The 20,353-nt window shown below is 37.6% G+C and overlaps 1 protein-coding gene across 20 annotated transcripts in view; it reads left to right on the top strand.

The window, feature by feature from the left end:
- Positions 1-20,353, top strand: part of LRRFIP1 (LRR binding FLII interacting protein 1) — a 244,359-nt gene that overhangs the window by 184,638 nt on the left and 39,368 nt on the right. For 19 of the 20 annotated variants that reach the window (XM_053698840.1, XM_053698839.1, XM_053698833.1 and 16 more), the window contains 2 exons: positions 11,323-11,434; positions 12,395-16,197. In XM_053698840.1, the coding sequence (XP_053554815.1) occupies positions 11,323-11,434; positions 12,395-14,349 (2,067 nt within the window). In that variant the 3' untranslated portion in view covers positions 14,350-16,197. Of the gene's footprint in view, positions 1-11,322; positions 11,435-12,394; positions 16,198-18,109; positions 18,160-18,849; positions 18,950-20,353 lie in introns of those variants that run through there. The other variant, XM_053698848.1, reaches the window with a different exon arrangement.

Below are 20,353 nucleotides of genomic sequence, written 5' to 3'. Positions count from 1 at the left end.
CCAGCCCTCTTTTGTCTCTTCTTTATGGTATGCCTAAATTGCTTTGGCACATGTTGGTTTACTAATAGAAAATATCACTAATCTAAAAAAATAAATAAAAATCCACATTTTTGTATATGTTTAGTCTTTTTGCTTTCTTTCTTTCTCGCCCTTTCTTTCTTTCTCACCCTTTATTTTTGTCTTTCTCACCCTTTATTTTTGTCTTTCTTTCTTGCCCTTTGTTTCTGTCTTTCTTGCTCTTTATTTTTTCATTCTTTCTCGCTCTTTCTTTTTTTATTCTTTCTCGCCCTTTCTTTCTTTTGCTCTTTCTTTCTTTCTCGCCCTTTCTTTCTTTCTTTCTTTCTTTCTCGCCCTTTATTTTGTTCTTTCTCACCATTAATTTCTTTCTCGCCCTTTCTCGCTCTTTCTTTCTTTTTCCTTTCTCGCTCTTTGTTTCTTTTTCCTTTCTCGCTCTTTCTTTCTTTTTTCTTTCTCGTCCTTTCTTTCTTTTCGCCCTTTCTTTCTATCTTTCTTTTTTTCTCGCCCTTTCTTCCTCGATCTTTATTTTTTTCTTTCTCGCTCTTTCTGTCTTTCTCAACCTTTCTTTCTCGCCCTTTCTTTCTTTCTTTCTTGCCCTTTTTTTCTTTCTTGCCCTTTTTTTCTTTCTCGCCCTTTTTTTCTTTCTCGCCCTTTTTTTCTTTCTCGCCCTTTTTTTCTTTCTCGCCCTTTTTTTCTTTCTCGCCCTTTTTTTCTTTCTCGCCCTTTCTTTCTCGCTCTTTCTTTTTTTCTTTCTTGCCCTTTTTTTCTTTCTCGCCCTTTCTCGCCCTTTCTTTTTTTCTTTCTCGCCCTTTCTCGCTCTTTCTTTCTCGCTCTTTCTTTCTCGCCCTTTCTTTCTTTCTTGCCCTTTCTCGCCCTTTTTTTCTTTCTCGCCCTTTTTTTCTTTCTCGCCCTTTTTTTCTTTCTCGCCCTTTCTTTCTCGCTCTTTCTTTTTTTCTTTCTTGCCCTTTCTTTCTTTAAGCCCTTTCTTTCTTTCCTTCTTTTCGCCCTTTCTTTCCTTCTTTCTCACCCTTTTTCTTTCTCTTTCTTTCTCTTTCTTTCTTTCCACATTTTTGTATATATTTAGTCTTTTGCTTTCTTTCTTTCTTTCTTGCCCTTTTCTTCGTTCTTGCCCTTTGTTTGTTTGTTTCTTTCTCACCCTTTATTTTTGTCTTTCTTTCTTGCCCTTTGTTTCTGTCTTTCTTTCTCGCTCTTTCTTTTTTCATTCTTTCTAGCCCTTTTCTTCTTTCTTGCCCTTTTCTTTTTTTTTCTTTTCGCCCTTTCTTTCTTTCTTTCTTTCTTTCTCGCCCTTTCTTTCCTTCTTTCTCGCCCTTTTTTTCCTTCTTTCTTTCTTTCTTTCTTTCTTTCCACATTTTTGTATATATTTAGTCTTTTGCTTTCTTTCTTTCTCGCCATTTTCTTCTTTCTTGCCCTTTGTTTCTTTCTCGCCCTTTATTTTTGTCTTTCTTTCTTGCCCTTTGTTTCTGTCTTTCTTTCTCGCTCTTTCTTTCTTTCTTGCCCTTTCTCGCCCTTCCTTTCTTTCTTTCTCGTCCTTTCTTTCTTTTTTCTTTCTCGCCCTTTCTTTCTTTTTTCTTTCTCGACCTTTCTTTCTTTCTTTCTTTCTCGCCCTTTCTTTCTTTCTCGCCCTTTCTTTCTTTCTTTCTCGCCCTTTCTTTCTTTCTTTCTTTCGTTCTCGCCCTTTCTTTCGTTCTCGCCCTTTCTTTATCGCCCTTTCTTTCGTTCTCGCCCTTTCTTTATCGCCCTTTCTTTCTTTCTCGTCCCTTTCTTTCTTTCTCGCCCTTTCTTTCTTTCTCGCCCTTTCTTTCTTTCTCGCCCCTTTTTTTTCTTTCTTTCTCGCCCCTTCTTTCTTTCTCGCCCCTTCTTTCTTTCTTTCTCGCCCCTTTCTTTCTATCTCGCCCCTTTCTTTCTATCTCACCCCTTTCTTTCTATCTCGCCCCTTTCTTTCTATCTCGCCCCTTTCTTTCTCGCCCCTTTCTTTCTCGCCCCTTTCTTTCTTTCTCGCACTTTCTATCTCGCCCCTTTCTTTCTATCTCGACCCTTTCTTTCTTTCTTGCCCCTTTCTATCTCGACCCTTTCTTTCTCTCCCCTTTCTTTCTATCTCGCCCCTTTCTTTCTCGCCCTTTCTTTCTTTCTTTCTTTCTCGCCCTTTCTTTCTTTCTTTCTTGCCCTTTCTTTCCTTCTTTCGCCCTTTCTTTCTTTAGGCCCTTTCTTTCTTTCTTTCTTTCGCCCTTTCTTTCTTTAGGCCCTTTCTTTCTTTCTTTCCTTCTTTCTCACCCTTTTTCTTTCTCTTTCTTTCTTTCCACATTTTTGTATATATTTAGTCTTTTGCTTTCTTTCTTTCTCGCCCTTTTCTTCTTTCTTGCCCTTTATTTTTGTCTTTCTTTCTTGCCCTTTGTTTCTGTCTTTCTTTCTCGCTCTTTCTTTCTTTCTTGCCCTTTCTCGCCCTTCCTTTCTTTCTTTCTCGTCCTTTCTTTCTTTTTTCTTTCTCGCCCTTTCTTTCTTTTTTCTTTCTAGACCTTTCTTTTTTCATTCTTTCTCGACCTTTCTTTCTTTCTCGCCCTTTCTTTCTTTCTCGTCCTTTCTTTTTTCTTTCTCGCCCTTTCTTTCTTTTTTCTTTCTAGACCTTTCTTTTTTCATTCTTTCTCGACCTTTCTTTCTTTCTCGTCCTTTCTTTCTTTCTCGCCCTTTCTTTCGTTCTCGCCCTTTCTTTATTTATCGCCCTTTCTTTCTTTATCGCCCTTTCTTTCTTTATCGCCCTTTCTTTCTTTCTTTCTCGCCCTTTCTTTATTTCTTTCTCACCCTTTCTTTCTTTCTTTCTTTCTCGCCCCTTTCTTTCTTTCTCGCCCTTTCTTTCTCGCCCCTTTCTTTCTTTCTTTCTATCTCGCCCCTTTCTTTCTTTCTCGCCCCTTTCTTTCTATCTTGCCCCTTTCTTTCTATCTCGCCCCTTTCTTTCTTTCTTGCCCTTTCTATCTCGCCCCTTTCTTTCTATCTCGCCCCTTTCTTTCTATCTCGCCCCTTTCTTTCTATCTCGCCCCTTTCTTTCTATCTCGCCCCTTTCTTTCTTTCCCTTTCTTTCTCGCCCTTTCTTTCTCGCCCTTTCTTTCTCGCCCTTTCTTTCTCGCCCTTTCTTTCTTTCTCGCCCTTTCTTTTTCGCCCTTTCTTTCTTTCTTTCTCGCCCTTTCTTTCTTTCTCGCCCTTTCTTTCTTTCTCGCCCTTTCTTTCTTTCTTTCTTTCTTGCCCTTTCTTTCCTTCTTTCGCCCTTTCTTTCTTTCACACCCATTCTTTCTTTCTCGCCATTTCTTTTTTTCTTTCTCGCCCTTTCTTTCTTACTTTCTTTCTTTCTCGCCCTTTCTTTCTTTCTCACCATTTCTTTCTTTTTTTCTTTCTCGCCCTTTCTTTCTTTCTTTCTCGCCCTTTCTTTCTTTCTTTCTCGCCCTTTCTTTCTTTCTCACCCTTTCTTTCTTTCTCGCCCTTTCTTTCTTTCTCGCCCTTTCTTTCTTGCCCTTTCTTTCTTTCTCGCCCTTTCTTTCTTGCCCTTTCTTTTTTTCTTTCTCGCCCTTTCGTTCTCGCCCTTTCTTTTTCGCTCTTTCTTTTTTTTTCTTTCTCGCCCTTTCTTTCTTTCTCGCCCTTTCTTTCCTTCGTTCTCGCCCTTTTTCTTTCACTCTTTCTTTCTTTCCACATTTTTGTATATATTTAGTCTTTTGCTTTCTTTCTTTCTCGCCTTTTTCTTCTTTCTTGCCCTTTGTTTGTTTGTTTCTTTCTTTCTCGCCCTTTATTTTTGTCTTTCTTTCTTGCCCTTTATTTCTGTCTTTCTCGCTCTTTCTTTTTTCATTCTTTCTCGCCCTTTCTTTTCGCCCTTTCTTTCTTTTCGCCCTTTCTTTCTTTTCGCCCTTTCTTTCTTTTCGCCCTTTCTTTCTTTCTCACCCTCTCTTTCTTTCTTTCTTTCTCACCCTTTCTTTCTTTCTCGCCCTTTCTTTCTTTCTCGCCCTTTCTTTCTTTCTCGCCCCTTTTTTTTCTTTCTTTCTCGCCCCTTCTTTCTTTCTCGCCCCTTCTTTCTTTCTTTCTCGCCCCTTTCTTTCTATCTCGCCCCTTTCTTTCTATCTCACCCCTTTCTTTCTATCTCACCCCTTTCTTTCTATCTCACCCCTTTCTTTCTTTCTCGCCCCTTTCTTTCTCGCCCCTTTCTTTCTTTCTCGCACTTTCTATCTCGCCCCTTTCTTTCTATCTCGACCCTTTCTTTCTTTCTTGCCCCTTTCTATCTCGACCCTTTCTTTCTTTCTCTCCCCTTTCTTTCTATCTCGCCCCTTTCTTTCTCGCCCCTTTCTTTCCCTTTCTTTCTCGCTCTTTCTTTCTTTTTCGCCCTTTCTTTCTTTTTCGCCCTTTCTTTCTTTTTCGCCCTTTCTTTCTTTTTCACCCTTTCTTTCTTTCTCGCCCTTTCTTTCTCGCCCTTTCTTTCTCGCCCTTTCTTTCTCGCCCTTTCTTTCTCGCCCTTTCTTTTTCGCCCTTTCTTTCTTTCTCGCCCTTTCTTTCTTTCTTTCTCGCCCTTTCTTTCTTTCTTTCTTTCTCGCCCTTTCTTTCTTTCTTTCTTTCTCGCCCTTTCTTTCTTTCTTTCTCGCCCTTTCTTTCTTTCTTGCCCTTTCTTTCCTTCTTTCGCCCTTTCTTTCTTTAGGCCCTTTCTTTCTTTCTTTCGCCCTTTCTTTCTTTAGGCCCTTTCTTTCTTTCTTTCCTTCTTTTCGCCCTTTCTTTCCTTCTTTCTCACCCTTTTTCTTTCTCTTTCTTTCTTTCCACATTTTTGTATATATTTAGTCTTTTGCTTTCTTTCTTTCTCGCCCTTTTCTTCTTTCTTGCCCTTTGTTTCTTTCTTTCTCGACCTTTATTTTTGTCTTTCTTTCTTGCCCTTTGTTTCTGTCTTTCTTTCTCGCTCTTTCTTTCTTTCTTGCCCTTTCTCGCCCTTCCTTTCTTTCTTTCTCGTCCTTTCTTTCTTTTTTCTTTCTCGCCCTTTCTTTCTTTTTTCTTTCTAGACCTTTCTTTTTTCATTCTTTCTCGACCTTTCTTTCTTTCTTTCTCGCCCTTTCTTTCTTTCTCGTCCTTTCTTTTTTCTTTCTCGCCCTTTCTTTCTTTTTTCTTTCTAGACCTTTCTTTTTTCATTCTTTCTCGACCTTTCTTTCTTTCTCGACCTTTCTTTCTTTCTCGTCCTTTCTTTCTTTCTCGTCCTTTCTTTCTTTCTCGCCCTTTCTTTCTTTATCGCCCTTTCTTTCTTTATCGCCCTTTCTTTCTTTATCGCCCTTTCTTTCTTTATCGCCCTTTCTTTCTTTATCGCCCTTTCTTTCTTTATCGCCCTTTCTTTCTTTCTTTCTTTATCGCCCTTTCTTTATTTCTTTCTCACCCTTTCTTTCTTTCTTTCTCGCCCCTTTCTTTCTTTCTCGCCCTTTCTTTCTCGCCCCTTTCTTTCTTTCTATCTCTCCCCTTTCTTTCTATCTCGCCCCTTTCTTTCTCGCCCCTTTCTTTCTTTCTCGCCCCTTTCTTTCTTTCTCGCCCCTTTCTTTCTCGCCCCTTTCTTTCTTTCTTGCCCTTTCTATCTTGCCCCTTTCTTTCTATCTCGCCCCTTTCTTTCTATCTTGCCCCTTTCTTTCTATCTTGCCCCTTTCTTTCTATCTCGCCCCTTTCTTTCTATCTCGCCCCTTTCTTTCTTTCCCTTTCTTTCTTTCCCTTTCTTTCTCGCCCTTTCTTTCTCGCCCTTTCTTTCTTTTTCGCCCTTTCTTTCTTTCTCACCCTTTCTTTCTTTCTCGCCCTTTCTTTCTTTCTTTCTTTCTTGCCCTTTCTTTCCTTCTTTCGCCCTTTCTTTCTTTCACACCCATTCTTTCTTTCTCGCCATTTCTTTTTTTCTTTCTCGCCCTTTCTTTCTTACTTTCTTTCTCGCCCTTTCTTTCTTTCTCACCATTTCTTTCTTTTTTTGTTTCTCGCCCTTTCTTTCTTTCTTTCTCGCCCTTTCTTTCTCGCCCTTTCTTTCTTTCTCGCCCTTTCTTTTTTTCTTTCTCGCCCTTTCGTTCTCGCCCTTTCTTTTTCGCTCTTTCTTTTTTTTTCTTTCTCGCCCTTTCTTTCTTTCTCGCCCTTTCTTTCCTTCGTTCTCGCCCTTTTTCTTTCACTCTTTCTTTCTTTCCACATTTTTGTATATATTTAGTCTTTTGCTTTCTTTCTTTCTCGCCTTTTTCTTCTTTCTTGCCCTTTGTTTGTTTCTTTCTTTCTCGCCCTTTATTTTTGTCTTTCTTTCTTGCCCTTTATTTCTGTCTTTCTCGCTCTTTCTTTTTTCATTCTTTCTCGCCCTTTCTTTTCGCCCTTTCTTTCTTTTCGCCCTTTCTTTCTTTTCGCCCTTTCTTTCTTTCTCACCCTCTCTTTCTTTCTTTCTTTCTTTCTTTCTTTCTTTCTTTCTTTCTTTCTTTCTCGCCCTTTCTTTCTTTCTTTCTTTCTTTCTCGCCCTTTCTTTCTTTCTCGCTTCTTTCTTTCTCGCCCTTTCTTTTTTTCTTGCCCTTTCTCGCCCTTTCTTTTTTTCTTGCCCTTTCTTTATTTCTTGCCCTTTCTCGCCCTTTCTTTCTTTCTCGCCCGCTCTTTCTTTCTCGCCCGCTCTTTCTTTTCGCCCTTTCTTTCTCGCCCTATCTTTCTTTCACGCCCATTCTTTCTTTCTCGCCCTTTTTCTTTCTCGCCCTTTTTCTTTCTCGCCCTTTCTTTCTCGCCCTTTCTTTCTCGCCCTTTCTTTCTCGCCCTTTTTCTTTCTCGCCCTTTCTTTCTTTCTTTCTTGCCCTTTCTTTCTTTCTCGACCTTTCTTTCTTTTTTTTTTCTTTCTCGCCCTTTCTTTTTCGCTCTTTCTTTTTTTTTCTCGCCTTTTTCTTTTTTCTTGCCCTTTCTTTCTTTCTTTCTCGCCCTTTCTTTCTTTTTTCTTTCTCGCCCTTTCTTTCTTTCTTTCTCAACCTTTCTTTTTTCATTCTTTCTCACCCTTTCTTTCTTTTCGCCCTTTTTTTCTTTCTTTTTTGCCCTTTCTTTCGTTCTCGCCCTTTCTTTTTTGCTCACTCTCTTTTTCTTTCTTTCTTACTCGCTCTTTCTTTCTTTCTTTCTTTCTTGCCCTTTCTTTCATTCTCGCTCTTTCTTTCTTTCTTGCCCTTTCTTTCATTCTCGCCCTTTCTTTCTTTCTCGCTTCTTTCATTCTCGCCCTTTCTTTTTTTCTTGCCCTTTCTCTCCCTTTCTTTATTTCTTGCACTTTCTTTATTTCTTGCCCTTTCTCGCCCTTTCTTTCTTTCTTTCTTTCTTTCTCGCCCTTTCTTTTTTCATTCTCGCCCTTTCTTTCTTTCTCACCCTTTCTTTCTTTCTTTCTCGACCTTTCTTTTTTCATTCTTTCTCGACCTTTCTTTTTTCATTCTTTCTCGACCTTTCTTTCTTTCTCGCCCTCTTTCTTTCTAGCCCTTTTTCTTTCTCGCCCTTTCTTTCTCGCCTTTTCTTTCTCGCCTTTTCTTTCTCGCCTTTTCTTTCTCGCCTTTTCTTTCTCGCCTTTTCTTTCTCGCCTTTTCTTTCTCGACCTTTCTTTCTTTCTCGACCTTTCTTTCTTTCTTTCTCGACCTTTCTTTCTTTCTCGACCTTTCTTTCTTTCTCGACCTTTCTTTCTTTCTCGCCCTTTCTGTCTCGCCCTTTCTTTCTTTCTTTCTTTCTTTCTTTCTTGCCCTTTCTTTCTTTCTTGCCCTTTCTTTCTTTCTTGCCCTTTCTTTCTTTCTTGCCCTTTCTTTCTTTCTCGCTCTTTCTTTCTTTTTTGCCCTTTCTTTTTCTTTCTTTTTGCCCTTTCTTTCTTTCTTTTTTCTTTTTTCCCTTTCTTTCTTTTCGCCCTTTCTTTCTTTCTTTCTTTCTTTCTTTTTTGCCCTTTCTTTCATTCTCGCCCTTTCTTTTTTGCTCACTCTCTCTTTCTTTCTTTCTTTCTCTTTCTTTCTTTCTCTTTCTTTCTTTCTTTCTCGCCCTTTCTTTCTTTTCGCCCTTTTTTTTTTCTTTCTCGCCCTTTCTTTCTTTCTCGCCCTTTCTTTCTTTTCGCCCTTTTTTTTTTCTTTCTCGCCCTTTCTTTCTCGCCCTTTCTTTCTTTTCTTTCTCGACCTTTCTTCCTTCTTTCTCGACCTTTCTTCCTTCTTTCTCGACCTTTCTTCCTTCTTTCTCGACCTTTCTTCCTTCTTTCTCGCTCTTTTTTTCTCGCCCTTTCTTTCTTTCTTTCTCGCCCTTTCTTTCTTTTTCGCCCCTTTCTTTCTTTTTCGCCCCTTTCTTTCTTTTTCGCCCCTTTCTTTCTTTCTCTCCCTTTCTTTCTCGCCCTTTCTTTCCTTCTTTCTCGCCCTTTCTTTCCTTCTTTCTCGCCCTTTCTTTCCTTCTTTCTCGCCCTTTCCTTCCTTCTTTCTCGCCCTTTCCTTCCTTCTTTCTCGCCCTTTCCTTCCTTCTTTCTCGCCCTTTCCTTCTTTCTCGCCCTTTCTTTCTTTCTCGCCCTTTCTTTCTTTTTTTTCTCGACCTTTCTTCCTTCTTTCTCGACCTTCCTTCTTTGTCGCCCTTTTTTCCTTCTTTCTCGCTCTTTTTTTCTCGCCCTTTCTTTCTTTCTTTCTCGCCCTTTCTTTCTTTCTTTCTTGCCCTTTCTTTCTTTCTTGCCCTTTCTTTCTTTCTTTCTTGCCCTTTCTTTCTTTCTTTCTCGCCCTTTCTTTCTTTCTTTCTCGCCCTTTCTTTCTTTCTTTCTTGCCCTTTCTTTCTTTCTTGACCTTTCTTTCTTTCTCGACCTTTCTTTCTTTTTTTTTTCTCGTCCTTTCTTTTTCGCTCTTTCTTTTTTTTTCTTTCTCGCCTTTTTCTTTTTTCTTGCCCTTTCTTTCTTTCTCACCCTTTCTTTCTTTTTTCTTTCTCGCCCTTTCTTTCTTTCTTTCTCAACCTTTCTTTTTTCATTCTTTCTCGCCCTTTCTTTCTTTTCGCCCTTTCTTTCTTTCTTTTTTGCCCTTTCTTTCGTTCTCGCCCTTTCTTTTTTGCTCACTCTCTTTTTCTTTCTTTCTTACTCGCTCTTTCTTTCTTTCTTGCCCTTTCTTTCATTCTCGCCCTTTCTTTCTTTCTCGCTTCTTTCATTCTCGCCCTTTCTTTTTTTCTTGCCCTTTCTCGCCCTTTCTTTCTCGCCCTTTCTTTCTCGCCCTTTCTTTCTTTCTTTCTTTCTTTCTTTCTCACCCTTTCTTTCTTTCTTTCTTTCTTTCTCGACCTTTCTTTTTTCATTCTTTCTCGCCCTTTCTTTCTTTCTCGCCCTCTTTCTTTCTAGCCCTTTTTCTTTCTCGCCCTTTCTTTCTCGCCCTTTCTTTCTCGCCCTTTCTTTCTCGCCTTTTCTTTCTCGCCTTTTCTTTCTCGCCTTTTCTTTCTCAACCTTTCTTTCTTTCTCGACCTTTCTTTCTTTCTTTCTTTATCGACCTTTCTTTCTTTCTTTCTCGACCTTTCTTTCTTTCTTTCTCGACCTTTCTTTCTTTCTTTCTCAACCTTTCTTTCTTTCTCGACCTTTCTTTCTTTCTCGCCCTTTCTTTCTTTCTCGCCCTTTCTTTCTGTCTCGCCCTTTCTTTCTCGCCCTTTCTTTCTTTTTCTTTCTTTTTCTTTCTTTCTTTCTTTCTTTCTTTCTTTCTTTCTTTCTTGCCCTTTCTTTCTTTCTTTCTTTCTTGCCCTTTCTTTCTTTCTTGCCCTTTCTTTCTTTTTTGCCCTTTCTTTCTTTTCGCCCTTTCTTTCTTTCTTTCTTTTTTGCCCTTTCTTTCGTTCTCGCCCTTTCTTTTTTGCTCACTCTTTCTTTTTCTTTCTTTCTTGCTCGCTCTTTCTTTCTTTCATTCTTGCTTTTTCTTTCTTTCTTTCTCGCCCTTTCTTTTTTGCTCACTCTTTCTCTTTCTTTCTTTCTCTTTCTTTCTTTCTTTCTCTCCCTTTCTTTCTCGCCCTTTCTTTCTTTTCGCCCTTTTTTTTTTCTTTCTCGCCCTTTCTTTCTTTCTCGCCCTTTCTTTCTTTTTTTTTCTCGACCTTTCTTCCTTCTTTCTCGACCTTTCTTCCTTCTTTCTCGCCCTTTCTTCCTTCTTTCTCGCTCTTTTTTTCTCGCCCTTTCTTTCTTTCTTTCTCGCCCTTTCTTTCTTTCTTTCTTTCTCGCCCTTTCTTTCTTTTTCGCCCCTTTCTTTCTTTTTCGCCCCTTTCTTTCTTTCTCTCCCTTTCTTTCTCGTCCTTTCTTTCCTTCTTTCTCGCCCTTTCTTTCCTTCTTTCTCGCCCTTTCTTTCCTTCTTTCTCGCCCTTTCTTTCCTTCTTTCTCGCCCTTTCTTTCCTTCTTTCTCGCCCTTTCCTTCCTTCTTTCTCGCCCTTTCCTTCTTTCTCGCCCTTTCTTTCTTTCTCGCCCTTTCTTTCTTTTTTTTCTCGACCTTTCTTCCTTCTTTCTCGACCTTTCTTCCTTCTTTCTCGACCTTTCTTCCTTCTTTCTCGCTCTTTTTTTCTCGCCCTTTCTTTCTCGCCCTTTCTTTCTTTCTTTCTTTCTCGCCCTTTCTTTCTTTCTTTCTCGCCCTTTCTTTCTTTCTTTCTTTCTCGCCCTTTCTTTCTTTTTCGCCCCTTTCTTTCTTTTTCGCCCCTTTCTTTCTTTCTCTCCCTTTCTTTCTCGCCCTTTCTTTGTCGCCCTTTCTTTCCTTCTTTCTCGCCCTTTCTTTCCTTCTTTCTCGCCCTTTCTTTCCTTCTTTCTCGCCCTTTCCTTCTTTCTCGCCCTTTCCTTCTTTCTCGCCCTTTCCTTCTTTCTCGCCCTTTCTTTCTTTCTCGCCCTTTCTTTCTTTCTCGCCCCTTTCTTTCTTTCTTTCTTTCTTGCTCGCCCTTTCTTTCTTTATTTCTTTCTATCTTTCTTTCTTTCTTTCTTTCTTTCTTTCTTGCTCACCCATTCTTTCTTTCTTTCTTGCTCACCCATTCTTTCTTTCTTTCTTGCTCACCCATTCTTTCTTTCTTTCTTGCTCACCCATTCTTTCTTTCTTTCTTGCTCACCCATTCTTTCTTTCTTTCTTGCTCACCCATTCTTTCTTTCTTTCTTTCTTTCTTGCTCACCCATTCTTTCTTTCTTTCTTTCTTGCTCACCCATTCTTTCTTTCTTTCTTTCTTTCTCACCCTTTCTTTTTTCTCGCCCTTTTCTTTCTTTCTCGCTTGTTTGTAAAGTAAAAAATTGAATTTAAGTATTGTATAGTAAACTGTTATTTATCAAACCTCACCTTTTATTTCTATTCTTGAACTCACTGTATTCTCCCCCAACAGAAACATGGCATTGCTCTGGACTCTGATGTAACCCCTAATGGAGATGCTGCTTCAGAGTCTCATGGTGAAAATGTGTACCCTGCAGATGAGCCTATAATGGAAACACCACTGGGTAAGTGATAATGTTGGGGCTCTTTAGGTCATCACAAACTCCTCTTGCTCTGGTTACTATCTGCACTAACCCTGCATGCTCTATACACTATCTCCCCACTTTAACATTCAAATTTTCAATGGCAGAGAAATTACTAGGGCAGAATATATAGCAGCACTTGATGTGTTTATAAGAATAGCATCTTTTCTAGATTACTGTTATATATACAGCAGGTCATACATTTATGACTATTTGTCATGGGCTCAAAAATGATCAATCCATATTAAATAATAATAATAATAATAAAAATAATATATATATATATATATATATATATATATATATATATATATATATATATGGAATTCTATATTTTTATTTCTTTTAAACATAAAAGAAAAGTGTGTGATACTGTCTAGACATCATGCCTTAAATATGTGACCCTAAATATGTAATTTACTGAAGTAGAGCAGCTTTAACAAATGTGTGTACTTGGTCTTCCTTTCACTATCTTGACATCATGAAATAAAAGCATTTGATCAGACAAATGATGTGCACTCTTATACTTAAAACAAAACACACATCTTATTTTTTTATGTAATACACATGTGTATAAACTGTTGAGCAGTGTACATCTCTCCCCAAGTATAGTATAGAACAGGTGGATTGTGCACCATTCTTGGTATACGTTCTTATAAAAGCTGATAAAATATTTTATATATATATATATAATTCCTCTAAGTTTTTTAGGACATGCTGGACCTGCTTTGCTTGACTCCTTGACTTCTGTCTTCAGCGGCCCTCCTGTCTTTTTGGCCAAGGTGGGCTTCTTCAGCACTGTCCAACCTTTTGCTTTCCTAGCTGACTTTCTGTAGCAGAAGCTCTTGTTTTCATTATTTTTTTTTTCTCTTTCTCTCCATTGAGCTGGTAAATGGGTTTTACTTACTGGAAAACATTCAACTCTGTCATATGGTCTTTTAGGCAAAACAAGTGAAGTTGAAGTAAAAGAGGCCGCAATATCTGGGTTGGGGCAGGACCCACTGACTGAGCAGGGCAGAAATATGGTGCAAGAAACTCCAAATAAAGAATCATTTCTCATGGAGGGTGGAAGAGCTAGCCATGCCCACAGTGAGAATGACAACAATATTGAGGAATCAACAACACACACTTCAGTTTCTGAAGTTTGCATTGATAATGATTCAGAGATAAATCAGCCCCAAATAATGCAGACTGAGAAGGAGAATGAAGTAGAACATGAGATGGTAGAAGCAAAGGGGACAATGTATGCACAGAATATGTTAACAATAGGTGAGATGGCAACAGTCCAGAGAAATGTCAGTCAAGTAGATGGCGAAGTCTTTCAGGATGCCTTGGATTTTATTGTGCCATCCCCTAATCCAATCAGTGATGGAGAAACTACTATTACTTGGAGCGATAATGATAATGAAGATAAGAGCAGTAAGCAGGAGAGTGCCACTGAAGAATTTGCTAAATGTGGTACAGAACTGTCTAGTGAAAGAGACCTTGTAGAAGAAAATGTTCTTCATGCTCCTGAAATATATACTGAAGAGCCACTAGAAGAGAATACAGGGGCAAATGTCTTAAACCGAGGCAACAGTGAAATGGGTGCACCAGAAATTGAACAAGAAAATAGTGTTTCTAACCCTTGTTGCATAAAAGGAGAGGAGACCATTATGGAAATAAGCAATGACTGTGTAGATGCAGGAGAAAAGAACATTGTGAAAAATGTAGACCATGTGGAGTTGTCTGAAATGATGTTGGAAGTTGACAAGAAATCTGATCATCTAGAATATGAATCCAGCACGGACCAGAATATCCAACAGAGTACAGAATCTGAGTTAGAAAATGAAGATATAAAACTGGTTAAAGTGTTGAATGATGACTGTGTCAGTGATGTTATTGATGGAGAGGAACATGAAAAGACTCAGACTTCAGAATCCAGCAAGGACCAGAATATCCAACAGTGTACAGAATCTGAGCTAGAAAATTATGATATAAAACTGGTTAAAGTGTTGAATGATGAATGTGGCAGTGATGTTATTAATGGAGAGGAATATGAAAAGTCTCAGACTTCAGAATCCAGCAAGGACCAGAATATGCAACAGTGTACAGAATCTGAGCTAGAAAATGATGATATAAAACTGGTTAAAGTGTTGAATGATGAATGTGGCAGTGATGTTATTGATGGAGAGGAACATGTAAAGGCTCAGACTTCTGCTGATATAAAAGAAAGCTTGGAGAGTAATATAAAAAAAATAGATCAAAATCATGTTTGTTTAGAGGTTAAGCAGGAACCGCCACAAATAAAAATGTCAGAAGATGCCTGTATAGAGGAGTGTAAGGCCATCAATGTGATGGCCAAACTAGAATCCTCTATGTTAGATAAAAGTGAGACCTTAACGGAGGAAGCAGTTGTAGTGGAACTAAAACCAGCACAGGAGGACAACGATGATGCAAACCTAGCTCAAGATGATTTAAACAAGGACAATAATGATGGACAAGAAGACAAAGATAATAGCAATATGGAGAACCAGAAAACAGATCACATTCTCCAAAAGGGTGGAGAATGTGAGATTGAGAAGGAAGAAGGAAAAGAGATTTCTTTAAATGAAGTTGAGATCTCTTATGATGATGTGGGGAAGGAATGTCTAAACCCCATAGATGAGTTACCAACTGCCCCTGGAATAGAACATGAGGAAGAAGAGGATCAAGATGGAAATGATGATAAAGAAGAAAAAGAAGAAGAAGAAAATGAAGACGAATTAAATAAAAAGTGCCAAGAGACATCCATGTTAAATAAGGGCTCATCCGTAGACAGAACATCCAGCATTGATGATGCCCTTCTGGATGAGAGCACAGATAAAGGCACCAAAAAAGGAAAAGGCAAAAACAAGGAGGATTGCGTGATATCCTGATCTGAAGATGCTTCACCAAACACAACTAGTTTATTTTATTGCACTAGTGCCCCACTAAGTTGGCCTTGTCAGTTATTTGCTCATCTCTGACAGCCAATAAATGGTAAAGCACAATAGCCTCCTATCACAGAACTATCTCCACATCCATATCTGTTATAGTCAATTTTTTAGTTGATAAGCCCACACACTGAAGGCTTACTTAGAGAAGAATTTACAAGCAAATACTGAACCAATATGCTTTCCAAACAAACCAAAGCCACAGACACCTGTGTTTTAGTTGTATGAATAAGTGTCAGATATTGGTACCACTTATTTTAATATTGGGAAACATTGAAGTTTATTTTAAACAATAAATATGCAACACATTTCCACTGCTTCTAGACCTAGAGTAAAGTCATCCTATATTAAAGTCAGTGGGTGATACACATAAGTTTAGAGTTACTAAATTATTGTTTCCTTTGTCTGTTGGAGCCAGCCTTAGACTCAAAATAAGGTGATATTGTCTGCATTACAGTACAGGAGTTTATCACATCTTACATCTAATGCTCCTTTTATACAATTATCCTTAAACATATATATTTTTTTTTTATAACAGAAAAGTAATAACATTTACAAAATTGTATTAGATATACATACTACTGATACAATAACAAATATATATATATATATATATATATATATATATATATATATATATATATATATATATATATATATATCTATATATATCAGGAAAGTAAACAGAAGAAGAAACTATATGGAAAAGGAACATTTTAAAGAAAACCACCAAAACCTTTCAGGATATTCTACAATGAAAATGCTAAAGGAATCAAATAAAAATTGTCCATAATATTAACTAATGTCTAAAGAGAAAGTAGTCAATGAGCTAAACATATTGTAAAATATGGTGTAATAATAAGGGCTTAGCAAAGGAGGGAATTCAATGAAATTACAATTTCATGACCGTGAATACCTGGCAAGGTCAGCCCTTGCTCCCCCCACCATGAGTTTTCTAATTATCTCCATTTCCAGTAAAATTCTATGCTAAGTTTATCAGCATTGATATAATGAGGTTTTTCAAGCTAAAGCGTTCATGTTACCATACTCTTAGATTTGATGTTCTTTTCTAGTATAATGAAATGAGGCATTTAGCACAATTTTTCATTATTTTAAAAAATTATTCATTTATATTTATATGTTAATGGCTTGCGTTCTAAAGTACAACTCAAGGACAGTTCTATAACATTGATCACCTGTGTCCAAAACATATTTTTAAGTTTCTGATTTTTCTAAAACATCATGTGAGATCACACCCAGGAGATTTTAGTTCAATTTAACTTGAATGTGTATTTCACTTTGGAGATAAAAAGGTATACATCTATATTGTCATTGTCCTTTCTCTCTTACTTTTTATGAAGTACAAGGTCTGATCTACAGGTGGCTTTTATTTATTTCACTTGCCTGTCACTGGATTATTATATTTTTAATATTCTTATTGTTAAAAAGATATAAATATACATTTTGATGCCTAAATCCATAAATGCTGCAGGGTATGAAGAATGCAACCATTTTCTGCCAGGTATGTGGGACCTTTATGCACTGTATCTGGTGGTAGTGGCAGGGAGCTATTTATCTGAACTTTGTTCATTGCTCACACCCCTACATTTGATATATTCCTGCTTTGCTTCCTGGAAAGATATGGATTTATATACCATAACATTTTTTTTGTCAAACTGCACTTGCTGCTAGAGGAATGAGGCATTTAAAGTAAAAATACTATAAATGTTTGAGGAAGATCTGAATATACTGAGATGTATATAATGAAAATAAATGTATTTTATTCTTAAACTCATTGTGTTACTGTTTTCATTATTTACATACATACATTGTATATAAAGCTAAAAAAATGTACTCTTAGAATAGGGAAAGAAGTAAAAAGGAAGCCATATTGTCATTTTTATATGATGTTCGCTGTATTGTTTACAGTGTTAGAGATTATTTGAACGCTGTTTTGAATAGCTTTACAAAAATGCTGGTAGGATTGTAATAGACTCCAAGACATAAAAAATCTATAAGTACAAACATCATTCTGTATCATCATCATGCCAGAATAAATAACCACAGAATACTGAACATGGATATTAAACCAATATTGATTTTAGTTTTTGAATAAATAGCATAAAGGAACATTCATCTACGTAGTCTGATATACTGTACCAGTTGCTAATTTTGTATATACAATATTTATGTGCAGGTTTTACTTTGTGCTCATGAAAAGAAGTGCATCATTATGCACACAAATAAGGTTGTTTTGTGACACAAAATGGCAACAAAACTGACCCTGCTGTTTGAGGCTGGCAGATGAGAGCATCTCAGAGCCAGAATATGGATTTATGCAAGGCAGGCAATAGTATTCAGGGGTGTTTCCAAGTAGAGTGTCAGGCAAACATAAACAACAGTTTAAATTTGACCAATAAGGGATGGGGGAGTAAGAACTTGAAGCAATCTAAAGCTGCATACAGAAGGGCAAAACGTAGTACACACAAGCATGCATGAAGAAAGCTTACTGTATGGCACCACTAGTTCATCCCTATTGGTTGCAGGAGGGTTAACTGATTATTTAAAGAGAAGTTTAAACAGCCCCACCACTGTCCAGGACAGAAGTGATACTGCAAGATATTGGAAAAGATGCAGCATAAGACAGCATGCCATTTTATCTAATGCTATATGTTCAGTACTGTTAGAATACTAATTGCCCTTTTGGCACTGTCTGATAAAAACTCCAGATTTTACCCAATTGAAATAGTAAATGAAAATGTCTTAGATGAGCTGATCCTTTTGTGAGCCGGTGACTATAAAAGTTTGTTGTGTCCTTCCCAGTTGATCATGTTATGTAGGTTTTGTAAACATTAAAGGGATATGAAACCCAAAAATGTGGGTTTTATAGCCCTTTAAGAATGTTTCTTCCTTTACAGAAAAGATAGTATATTAAATAGTATTACGAAGTCGTTACATTAAAAATGAAAAACTTTATAGAAAAAGCAACTAGATTTGTAGAATACAGCTGGTTAATAAAAGGGGCAAATTGGTCTTCTCTGCCAAAAAAAGAATACAAATGTTATTTGTGATATTGGATCATATGCAGGGTTCTGATACAAGTACCACAAGTGCCTCTTCACAGTCTGTGTCCCACCGTCCCTGTCTGTTTTTTGCCTAACACTTTCACGGTTTGGTTTTTTAAGTACACTTTTATAGAATGCACCAAAATTAACCCACTGCATGGATTTCTGTGGTGTCATGAATACACAAGTTGGCTTACAGGAGTGTCATAAAAATTCCATAGAGGGTATAATTCTAAGTATTAATATCAAGTGGGCCATTTAATGGGACATTTAAAGTTGTTGTTTTTTTCTCCTTTTATTGCCTCTAAAACAATGTTTTAATTTTTTTTAAATAATGTTCCTATATTTTCTAAAACTACTTTTTGTTTTCATGCTGGTTTAGGCATAATCCACTAGATTATCAGTCAGTGAGCAATCTGTCCTTGGGGATCAGAGTTGAGGACAAATCCACATTTCCTGTTAATTTCCATATTTTTAAGCGCTGTTATTAAATTTACATGATTGAATGTTTCTAATGTCCCTTTAGCCTTTTAGTTCTTCAGCACTGTGTCCCCATTTCTGTTTCTCACGTTATTTATCCGCTTTTCTTACGTGTTGCTTTCTGCCTTTCCTCTCTTGCTTTCTCTTCATTCTCTAAGACACCAGGCTGAAGAAACTTCTAGATGAAAGGGAATCCTTTTTGGACCAGGTAATGTTTTGCATCTGATGCTCTCTTTGTATGTGCGTTCTGGTTGACATGAGCTCATAAACTAGGGTGTGAGCTTTGATTTTCTGTAGGGATGTTATGCTGTGTATGGTATTTTTTGTTTTGCATGTGCATGAGCTTCATATCTACTGTGTGTGCATTTAATATCCGGTTTGTGAGAATATACTCTTAGTGGGAGCTTTTGATTTCTGTAGTTATGACTTTATGCTATGTGTGAACCTTTTCTCTTTGTGCTCATTCTATGTGATTTTAATTTGTAATCCTGTGAGATCTGTGATTAGTTCTTGCTAAATGACAATTTGTTGCCTGTTTGCAATTATGAACAATTTATACTTTGTGTTTTGTGTCTTTGTGTATTTTATTTTTTTATACATAAAACAGCTAAATCACTTGTTACTTCCCTGTGCACATTTTAGCCACACATGCTACAGACCTTCTGTGCTTTTTTAATATTCACTTTATTGCCTGTTTTCCTTTCTTGTCATCTGTATGTCTGTAATGGTTTTGTCTTGTGATATGAGTGCATGCTTATAGAAGAGTTTATACCTTCGTTGGACACCTTGTGTGTTTTGAAACCTCTTCTCTCTCTATTGGAGACATTGTTAGTCAGTGAGGCAGTGGATGCATAATGGCCCCTGCTCCCCTCTTCACTCTGCCCCCTCCTTGTCTTAGATTAAGAGGTTGAAGGGTCAGCTGGAGGAGAGAAATCAGAGGACCAACAGCCCGGAGAACTACAAGAGTGAGGACCTTGAGAATGGCACCGACCAGCAAAGTGAGCCAAAAAGATTAAAGCTTCTCCCAACTGGTGTATAACTGATTGCAGTTGACTTCTAGCCACAGCCTTGGGAAAATGATAAACCACAGAATGCATTTCCTTGTTTTTTTTAATGTTACTGATTACCAGATTGTCTAATAAATGGTTTGCTTAGGTTGAGATAAACATATATTACATTAAGTATTAATATAAGTAATACAATTCAAATTAGATTTTTTTTTTAAAGGGAGATAAAAGTGCACATAGAAAATGCTCTAAGAGCTAGCTGAACACAAATGGTGAGCCAATGACAAGAGACAATGTGTGCAGCCACCAATCACTAGCTAGCTCCCGCATTGCTGCTGTTAAGGATATGTTCACTGGTCATGAAAGTCAATCAAATGCAAACTGTGGTTTGAAGCACTTTAGAATAAAAAAAGGGGGGGGGGGGGTTGAGAACAGGTGCTCATTAGTGCCTGCTTTGCTGCTGTGTGCTACTGGCCAAGTTTTTTCCCTTTTCCCTCTATCTTCCCAGACCTTGCATGCAAATCCTGGGTAGCATACTGAGATAAGCATTCATTTGGTCTGAAGTCTCATGTGAGCGTGTAGCTGGCATTAACCTCTTGGCTGTTAGAAAGGGCAAAAGTTAGGTTTGCAATTTCTTTTAGCCTTTTTTGTCAGTCAAAGAGTTATTGTAGTTTCAAAATGATCTTATGTGGACACATATTACCTTGTTGGCTTTGCAGCTCAAGAGGTTAAAGTGGTTAATGGACCATGGATCTGCTCAATGACCAGACTAGAAGCTAGGCCAATGTTTTCTAAAAGTATCTTTTTCTTAACAGCAATTTTATATATAAAACTTTTCACCAACCACTCACCAAGGGATTAGATAAACTCCAATATGGCTCCTCCTGTAAAAAGGCCCATGCTTCAGAGGCTTGATAGCCCTATGATATTTTACATAAAATGCATAAGAGAAATATACTGTCCCATTATTATTCTGCCCTCATGCCTCTCTAACAGGCCTTATTTTGAGGATATCTGAACTGGAGCACAGGTGAAATAATCAGCTGATTAGTAAACTTATTTTACCTGCTCTCACCCAAGGTAATCCTGAAAATCCTGCCTGTTGGGGAGACTTGAGGATAGGTTTGAAAACCAGTGATCTACCAGAAAAGATTGTTTGCTACTTCACTTGCAAAAAAAGAAAGCAGAAGAGCTACTTAAAGGGCCATGATACCCAAATGTTGAAACACTTGAAACTGATGCAGCATAGCTGTAAAAAGCTGACTAGAAAATATCACCTAAACATCTCTATGTAAAAAAGAAAGATATTTTACCTCAAAATGTCCAAAGTATTCACAACCCATTGTAAAGGACTTTAAGCAGCCAATCAGTATCTCTGTACCGGGACAGACACGG

The sequence above is a fragment of the Bombina bombina genome, chromosome 1 (assembly GCF_027579735.1).
Source record: "Bombina bombina isolate aBomBom1 chromosome 1, aBomBom1.pri, whole genome shotgun sequence".
Lineage (NCBI taxonomy): Eukaryota > Metazoa > Chordata > Amphibia > Anura > Bombinatoridae > Bombina > Bombina bombina.
This window is presented reverse-complemented; position numbering and strand designations above follow the sequence as displayed.